The sequence below is a fragment of the Palaemon carinicauda genome, chromosome 19 (genome assembly GCF_036898095.1).
Source record: "Palaemon carinicauda isolate YSFRI2023 chromosome 19, ASM3689809v2, whole genome shotgun sequence".
NCBI classification, from domain to species: domain Eukaryota; kingdom Metazoa; phylum Arthropoda; class Malacostraca; order Decapoda; family Palaemonidae; genus Palaemon; species Palaemon carinicauda.
The window spans coordinates 120,911,676-120,921,675 of NC_090743.1; the positions used below are offsets into that span (position 1 = coordinate 120,911,676).

Consider the following 10,000-nt stretch of genomic DNA (forward strand, 5'->3'; position numbering starts at 1 on the left):
TTGAAATAGCTCTTTCAGACATCTTACTAAATTGCCCCGCTCGAAGAACTATGTAACCAAAGGCAATAACTCTAACCTTTAAAACATCAAACGATAACTACTGCTTAATGAATAATAATTCAATTAAACTTCTTTGTAATCTAACGAAATGTAAAAACACACCCTGGCCCTAATTACTACACTCTGTTAAATCTGTTCCCCCAAAGGAAAAATGTTCGACATAATCACACATTAATTACGCACCATCTGATTTCACTGGAAGAAAAAATGCCAGAGAGCTCTCCATCGCTTCTATTAATTGCATTCGGGCAAAAATAATCTCGGTGGTTGATTTGGTGAAGACGGTGATATAAAAAATCCTATGATGATTTATATCTAATTATGAATATTTCTTGAGTTACAAAATCACTGAATTTCATCAAAGGGAGAAAACGACTTGTATGGACAATCATAGATTACAAACCACCTTCAATGTAATTATGAATGTTACCATTTTCTTCATATCACTTCATTTTCTTGCACGACTAACCTAACTACAGTACTTATAAAAAACAGAACTAGTTGGAGCGTTACCAAAATTTATTTTTTTACAATAGCTTTCACAAAATTTGTATTTTTTTTATTTTTCGTATGAACTTAATAATAAAAAAAATTTTCTTTATATTTCCTTTCACAAATGTACAATTTTTAACTTTGCATACAATTAATAACCCAAAATTTGTATTATTTACAATTCCTTTCACAAATTTTACAATGTTTTTTTTTATTTTTCTTATAAACTTATATAACCCGAAATTTATGTTCCTTTTTACAGATTTAAAAAATTTCTTTTTTTATAATTATTTTTCGTACAAACTTAACAGCAAAATTTGTGTTGTTTACAATTCCCCTCACAAAACATTACGACGTTTTTCCTATTTTCTATATAATCTATTAAACAAAATTCTTAAAAATCACAAATATCAAAAATTTTAAGTAATTTTTATTTTTCCTAACATACTTACCTCGAACTACTTTCTTAGGAGTATCTGGGATCTCCTCCCAACCGACCAGAGTTTTGTGTAGTTGACCCCTAGTCCCGTTTTCTATGAGGGGTAACCTCAGGTGGGTGAAACATGCCCTGAGGCTATCCCCCAGGTCAGAGAGCATGCTTGCTCAGGTTTCGATCTCCAGTAAGTTCTTGATAGCTTAGGTATCTATGAAGACCAGCAAGGCACTCGGGGTAGGATGGGCGGGCCATTACCCGAAAGTAGTTCGAGGTAAGTATGTTAGGAAAAATAAAAATTACTTAAAATTTTTGATTTGTTTCAACACGAATACTTACCTCGAACTACTTTCTTAGGAGACTTATACCTTAGGAGGTGGAAGTGTCCTTCAGGACCTAGAGACCGTGACGAGAATAGAAGAGGAACCTAGGTAGGAGATTAGGTTCTGCTGACCTCAAAGAAAACACGAGAACAAGGGAAAACTACGCAAAAACCATCTTAGTGTCTATATAACTCACTTCTGCAAGAATCCTAGGAGACATGTCCTTCCAATGATAGTGTATCCTATGGCAGTTTCAAGGGGCTACCCGAGCCATTTTCCGGTAAGGAAATAGGGGGAAGGAAGAACAAGGGCTCAGGAAGGAACCTGTGTCTCTTGGACTCGCTACCCGCAGTTACCACTGGGGCTACGCCATTAAACCATTTGGAGCGCGGAAATGACGGGACCACGCGAGAAACTGCCCAGGGACTTTCTCGAGTAGTCCTTCAAGCAGTGAGCCGTAAAGGTCGACTGGTTAGACCAAGTACCTGCCCGCAGTCTTTGGCCCACTGCCATGTTCTTCTCAGATGTCAAAGAAGCATTTAGACTCCTAATGCTGTGGGGTCTGGGCTTTCTTGGAAAGGGGACCCCTGCACTACTGTAGGGCCTGACGATCACTTGCCTTATCCAGAAGAAGAAAGTCTTCCTGGAGACTGGGTCCTTCACAGTCCCGAGGAAAATGAACTGACTCTTGATCTCGGGATGAATTCTAGCTGTCTTTTCTAAATACTGCAAGTCCCTCGAGTTGTCCGAGCGAGGGATAGCTGGTACTGGGAACAATTTCATTTTGTGGTCCCAAACAACTGAATTCTGAGTCTTGGCTACGAAGGAGGGTAAGAATCTGAAAGTAGGATCTCGCCAACCCTTCGAGTGTGAGATCTCGTACGACAGGCCTGGAATCTCACCTATTCTTTGCTGATGCCAGAGCTAAACGAAAGACTGCCTTGAGGGTGAGCTCCTTGTCTAGAATATCTTTTAGAGGCTCGAAGGGAGGTTCCAAAATCAACTTCAAGTACTCTAGCCACATCCCCCTGGGGCACTCAAACGGCTTGAGGGAAAAACGACTGCTCGAAGCTCCTGAAGAGCGTCGAGATCTACCTGGAGGCACCCAGGCCTATGTCCTTCAGGAGGAAGACTTGGGATGGACATGCCCACTTCGTCCCTGAGATAGACCAGGAAGTCTGCTGTCTTGTGAATGGCCTGATGTTTTTCGAGGAGCACCCCTTAGAAAAGGTACCCCACTACGCCAGGTACACCTCGAATGATGAACGCTTCAAGTACCCTGCCATCCTTGATGCTGGCCTCGACGGAAATCCTTCTTTTTCAGGAGACGCTCGATAACCTCCACACGTGAAGGAGGGACCAAGGGTTTTCGTGGAACCTCTGGAAGTGAGGCTGCCGGAGAAGGTCTGGTCTGTCTGGAAGTGTCCCAGGTGTAAGGCATGCCAGTTCCTTTACATCCACAAACCACTCTCTCTCTGGCCACCAGGGCGCTACCAAAGTCACCCACAGGTTGGCCGTCCCTCTCATTGGAAGGCACCCTCGAACGCTGCCGCTGGATCTGGCACAGGAAAACCGTACACGGGGAGCTGTGCGTTTAGTCTCGTGGGGAAGAGGTCGGAACCCGTCGAGCCCTACTTCAGGAAGAGGGTTTTGACCACTTCTGGGAGTAGGGACCACTCGGGCCCTACCACTCGACCCTTCCAGTTGAGGCCACCGGCCAGGACGTTCCTCTTCCCCGGAGAGAACCTGGCTGAAAAATTTAATTTGTTCCACTTCAGTCCATCTTAGGAACTCCATCGTGAGACTGCACCGTTCCTTCGACTGTAGTCCTCCTTGCTCTTTCACGTAGGCCACCACCGTGGCGTTGTCGCACCCCGGATACCCGGAGCTTCCCTGGGGTAGATGGACGATCCTTATCTCCAGCACGTATATGTGCAGGTTCGTCTCCCCGACTTCCCATTTACCTTTTGCCATTTTGTCGAGAAGATGAGCACCCCATCTCTCCTTGGATACGCCAGTGAACAGGAGCATCTCCGGAGGGTCGGTAGAAAAGGGCCTTCCCTTGAGGGTGTTCGTTCCGATTGCTACCACCCCAGGACCTCCTTCGTCTCTGGGAACACCAGGACTATCTAGCGCGGGGAGTCCTCTCAGTCTTTGCCAGACCCTGGCTCTCCTGGGTTGGCCCAACAGGAAGGGCCAGAGTATCTGTTTCAGGGTGTCCAGTTTCTCCGCGGAGGGGAAGGCCCTCGCCATCCGGGAGTCTAGAACCAACCCTAGGTAGGTCATCCTGGTGGAGGAAATCAGTCGGGACTTCTCCAGGTTGATGATGATACTCAAGACGTTGTGGAACTGCAGGAGCTTCTCGTCTTCTTCCCTCAGTACTTCCTCTGGGACTGAAAGCAACAACCAGTCACCTAAGTACCGAATCTGGCGGACGTCCTGTTCGTACGCCCAGCCTGAAACTGTTGGGAAGACCTTCGTGAAGCCCTGAGGACTGTCGACAGTCTGAAGCATAGGGTTTTGAACTACCATGTTTTGGTACTCCAATTTACCCTTAGGAACCTCCTGTTGGACGGATGAACAGGGACCTGGAAGTAGACGGCCTTGAGGCCTATGGACCTCAGCCATCCTCCTCCTTCAAGGTCGCAAGGACCGACTTCGGAGTGTCCGTCTTGAAGCCGGTGTTGTACACGAGTTGTTGAGGGCTGAAAGGTCTCCAGAACTCTGTCGCCTTTTCCACCAGGAAGAGGCTGTTGTAGAACCCTGGACTCGGTTCTCGACTGGTTCTACTGCCCCTTTCGCCCGCATTGCCGAGCCTTCTTTCCTGCAATACTGCTACTCTCCAGGGGTCTCTGGATGCCAACCACTCCGCCTGTTGCTCTGGAATCCGAGGTGGAGGTCCGCTAGGAGGGGAAGCTTGTACCCCTCCTTTAGTACTGCTACGGTCCCCGGATCCGCTCCGTGGTCCCGCCATGCTTACCAATATCGTTTGAGGTATCCCCCCCACCTGAGGCGCCAGCAGGAGTAGGGGGGCCTTCCCTCCTAACTCCTTCGAGAGCCGCGGCCTGAACGCCCTCTCCTGGAGTCTGAGTAGGAGGGTCTGAAGGTTAACTGAGGAGTCGAAGCTCCCCTACGGGGGGCAAGGCAAGGGAAAGATTACGTGTGCCAATTTCTACATCCGACAGGCGGACGGAGCCAAAGAGGCACTGGGCAAAGGTGCGGGGCTCCCTCTCCAGCGGCCACCGAGACAGGCACTGGAGAGGCAATAGCCCCGTTCGACCCACTCGGGGAAAAAACCACTCTGCTTTCGTCACGGATGGAGCCATCATGGGCCTACCCCTTCCCGGGGAAATCCGTGGGGGTTTAAGCACCCTGTCATGTCAAGAGGCCTCTTCTGATGCTTGGATGGGACTGGCCGGGACGATGGAGCGGCTATCTCCATCACGGATAAAGCCACTGGGACGGGGGTACCCGTCATGGGTCTACTCCTTCCCGGGGAGACCTGTGGGGTTTAAGTACCCTGCCATGTCAGCGGCCTCCTCCGATACTTGGATGGGGCTGGCCGGGACGATGGCACGGCTGGCTCCATCACGGATGGAGCTGCCAGGACGGAGGTAGCCGTCATAGGAGTGTAAGCGGCTACCTCCAATGCTTGGATGGGGCTGACCAGGACGATGGCACGGCTGGCTCTATCACGGATGGAGCCGCCGGGAGCGGAGGAAGCCATCATGGGTGTGTCAGTGGCCACCTCCAATGCTTGGATCATGGGTCTACCCCCTCCATGGAGATCCGTTTGGTGTGAGTACCCTGGCCTACCAGCGGTTGACCACGAATCCTGCATGGAGCAGTCGTGGTACCGGGTATGGAAGCCATGCTGCCGGGTCGATCCAGCGGCTACCTCCACTGGAAGGATGGAGCTCCTGCGGATGTCCATGGAGCCATGGGCTTCCCCGTGCTGGCTGGTTGGTTCCTCCGTTCAGGGCTGGCCATCGAAGGACCGGAGGCCGGGACAAGGCTGCCAGTCCGAAGAGGCGACTCTCTCCGCTGGGCGGGAGAAGTCGGAACCTTCGCAGGCTTATGCCTGTCGTAACGGGGGCCTCTGTCCTGGGTCCACAGCGCTCGTGCCGAGCTAGGTGGCCTTTGGAGGTCAGGACTCGACTGCCAGACCGAAGGGGGGACTCTCTCCGCTGGGCGGATGGAGCCGGACCCTTCGCGGACTTACGCCTGTCGACTGGCATCACCGTCGGAACGGGGGCCTCCCCTCCGTCCTGGGTCCACTGCGCTCGTGCCGAGCTAGGTGGCCTTTGGAGGGCTTATGCCGGTCTGCCAGAGCCTGCTGTAGGGTTGTCGGGGTTCACATCGAAGGGCGGGCATCCCCATCGGAACGAAGGAACCTTCTCTACCGTCCGCAGAACCTACGGCCTGATCCGAGGAGCCGGGTCACCGGGCACTCCCCACGGGCGCTTCGGTTCTTGAATACCAGGCACTCCCTTGCGGTGGTACCGGTCTTCCCCGCCGGGAGCCTCCCCACCAGGTTCGGGGGGTCAGAACCGGCATCGCCGTGCCGGCGAGGACTACCGTTCATGTGTTCTCTCTGGGGGACGAGGACGCGGATCCCCGTGGGCTGACCCGACGGAGGGAAACCGTTCCTTTAAGTCCGAGGGCCGAACCAGCTGTGCTGATTCGGCCAGGCTGCCCGTAAGGAAGCACGGTTTCCCCCGCTGGCGGGGTGAACCGGAAGCTTCGCGGCCTTACGCCTGCCTGAAGAGGCCTTCTCGCATTTCTCCCTGCGAGGGTCATATCTGCGTCTGGAGGACGTCCTTCGTGGCGAAAAATCCCTGGACTGCCGGTCCGGGGAACGCTGCAATTCAGACTTGGGAGGCTCCTTCTCGGTGACGTCCTCGGCTGCAGAAGTGACTGAAAAATACGCCAAAGAGAAGCATTAGGGACATTTTTCCCCCCCACATGGGGTCATCAGAGGAGACGTGGCCTGCTTGCACCAGGACTCCGTCTCCCAACACACTCCCGAAAGTAGTTCTAGGTAAGTATGTTAGGAAAAATAAAAATTACTTAAAATTTTTGATTTGTTCCAACCCAAATACTTACCTCGAACTACTTTCTTAGGAGTTACTTTCCCCACAACGGACCTACCTCGTCTACTACTCTGGGTAGGGGAGGGTGGTAGGGAAGCTCTGTCAGACGAGACGCCCGGCGAAGCAAGGGGGGAAGGGGGGCGCTAGTCTTCTTAGGTGACCTCTTCGTCGCCTACTTCTTCTTGGTGCTATACCGCACCCACTCAAACTCCTGGGAAGAGCAATGGGCACTTCCCCACAACTGACTTACCTCGTCCCCTACTCTGGGTAGGGGAAGATGGCTGTATAAAGAAGCTCCATTCGATGAGGCATCGGGAGAAGTAAGCGGCGAGGAGAGGCTCGTCTTCCTATGAGACCTCTTGGATGTATTCTTCCTCTTGGTGCCGAAGCGCACCTACTGCACTACGTTCCAGGACTAGCACTTCGGGGGGGACACGTGGCTGTAGGAGAACATAAGCTGCCCCTACAGACGAACACAGAGGATAAAGGGAGGAAGGATGATTTATTGTTAAATTGTTCTCTTCAGCTATTAATTCCTATTTCATTTCCTCACTGATATTGAAGCCCCTGGCCTAAAGCATCTTGCTTTTCCAAAAAGGGCTGTAGCTAGGATATTAATAATAATAATAATAATAAGTCCACGTGGGGGACCTCGAAGACACAAAAAGGGGGGTCGGGGACACTGGGTAAGAGAGAGCGCCGAGATGTTATCACGGCGCGACCAGAGAACTTACTGGAGATCGAGACCTGAGCAAGCATGCTCTCTGACCTGGGGGATAGCCTCAGGGCATGTTTCACCCACCTGAGGTTACCCCTCCATAGAAAACGGGACTAGGGGTCAACTACACAAAACTCTGGTCGGTTGGGAGGAGATCCCAGGATACTCCTAAGAAAGTAGTTCGAGGTAAGTATTCGTGTTGGAACAACTCCGTTTTTAAATAACTTCGCTATCACGAAGAAAAAACCAGACGAATCAGAAATGAAAAATATTAACAAACAATTTAAAATGGTAAACAAAAAAAATCCTAAATACTAACAAAACCGGAGAGAGAGAGAGAGAGAGAGAGAGAGAAAGAGAGAGAGTGAGAGAGAGAGAATGCATCATGGAATATAACTGTGAGAAAGATACATAGTGGAATATAAGAGAGAGAGAGAGAGAGAGAGAGAGAGAGAGAGAGAGGGGGGGGGGATACATAATGGAATATAAATGCAAAACAGAGAGAGATAGATAGATATACAGAGAAAGAGAAAAAGTGAGTGTGGGAGAGAGAAAGTGAGTGTGAAAGGAGAGAATGGGTATTTTAGGTGAAGGGGGAGAGAGTAAAGAGAGAGAAAAGAATTGAAGAGAAAGAAGAGCTAAAGACTTGTTTGCAGAGGAAGAGGGGCCGTTGTGAAGGTATGCACAAAAGCCCTTCTGTTTACGCAAGATCTACTTCATGGAGGAACACTGGGCCTCTCCCCATTTTCACTTTAAAATAAAAAGGGAGCCTTAAAACCTATCTCGCACAAAAGGCCTACACGTATTGACTTAGGCCTATGGAAAATGTCTGTATTCAAAGTTAGTTTCCGGGTATTTGAGTTTAGTTTACCCCACGTGAAACGACATTTATATTATGTCTTAATCTATAGATTAATCTTTATAATCATAGATGGTAAAATTTTATACTATGAAAATATGATTAACATGAATATCAATTCAGTAAAAGAAAAAACTTATTGGAATCTCTCTCTCTCTCTCTCTCTCTCTCTCTCCACACACACAAACACACACACACACACACACACATATATATATATATATAAACATATATATATATATATATATTGTATGTATGTGTATATTGTGGTGTGTTTGTGTGTGTGTGTGGATAAGAGCCACAAGGAAAATAAAAGAGAAAATATGAGACTAATTTCATGATATTTCTTAGTAAACCAGTCCTGTAAAGAATTATCACGAAACTAAACAGGACTTAAATCTTACATCTTCTACTTCATTTTCCATCTGGTTCTTTTGTAATATCTATATATATATATATATATGTATATATATGTATGTGTATATATATATATATATAATATATATATATATATATATATACATATATAAATATATTACACCCAACCCCTCCCCCCCGTTCCAAGCCGCCTTTTACACGTACCATGTCTGTAGCGTTTGCCTCGGGCAGGGTCGTCGATCCAGGCTGAGCCAACTGCTGCTGTTGTTGGTCTGGCTCCTGCTGCTGGTGCTGCTGCAGCTGCTGCTGATCAGCGATGGCTTCCTCCGGTTTCAGGATCACGGCCTGCTTCTCCAAAGGCGGGGCCCTTGCCACTACCAAGTCTACCAATCCTGAAAAAAGAAAAAAGAAGTTTTAAATAAGATTTAAAAAATTGTGAAAGGATGTCAGTTCGTTTATCTTTTAAGGGGTACACACACACACACACACATATATATATATATATTAACATATACAAACATATACAGATGTATATATATACACATACATACATATATATATATATATATATACATATATACATGCACACACACCACACACACACACATATATATATTATATATACTGTACATATATATATATATACTGTACATATATATATATATATATACTGTACATATATATATATATATACTGTACATATATATATATATATATATAGTTCGTTTATCTTTGGGTTACACACACATATATTCAATATAAATATATTATATATATATATATATACATATATATATACGGTTCGTTTATCTTTTAAGGGATACACACACCCATTCAATATATATATATATATATATATAGATAGATAGATATCCCTAATGAAGTGGCTCAGCCGCTTCCATTTCTTAGAAAGAGATATACAGCTTTCCCCAACCACGTTGGGCAGAGAGAACAAAGGCACCGCCGACATCTCTAAGCAGAAGTAAAATCCTGATAATCACTTCCATTCACTATTCTCTTCTTTTCAGGTTTTCTGATTCCTGACAAAGAGGGGTGGGTAGCTTGCATATACAGTATAAATATTGACTGTTTTTAAAGGATTTTTTTTGAAGGGGAGGGGGTTGTTTTGGATCCAAGTTAATAATAATAATAAAAATAATAATAATGATAATAATAATAATAAAAAATAATAATAATAATATTAACAATAATAATAGAAAAAGAAATAAACGTTTGACATTAGGATATGCAAAAGTAATTATGCAAACATTCAAACACAGGCAAATTACATACATACAATATACGTTTACATACACACACAAATTTTATATTATATTATTATATATATATATATATATATATATATCAACACAACATCTTGTTCAAATAGAAATAAATTTCTACCTCATACTTGGGATCGAACGCTGGCCCCTTTTAATGAAAGGCCAGGTCGACTTTGCCTTTCATTAGAAGGGGCCAGCGTTCGATCCCAAGTATGAGGTAGAAATTTATATATATTATATAATATTATATATCTCTCTCTCTCTCTCTCTCTCTCTCTTCTCTCTCTCTCTCTCTATATATATATATATATATATACAAATATATGTGTATATACACTGTATATACATACACATAAACTTA

The 10,000-nt window shown here is 46.3% G+C and overlaps 1 protein-coding gene across 2 annotated transcripts in view; it reads right to left on the reverse strand.

The window, feature by feature from the left end:
* Window positions 1-8,698, reverse strand: part of LOC137658797 (patj homolog) — a 673,578-nt gene extending 664,880 nt beyond the window's left edge. For both annotated transcript variants that reach the window (XM_068393846.1, XM_068393845.1), the window contains exon 1: window positions 8,561-8,698. In XM_068393846.1, the coding sequence (XP_068249947.1) occupies window positions 8,561-8,563 (3 nt within the window). In that variant the 5' untranslated portion in view covers window positions 8,564-8,698. The remainder of the gene's footprint in view (window positions 1-8,560) is intronic.
* Between the last annotated feature and the right edge of the window lie 1,302 nt (window positions 8,699-10,000).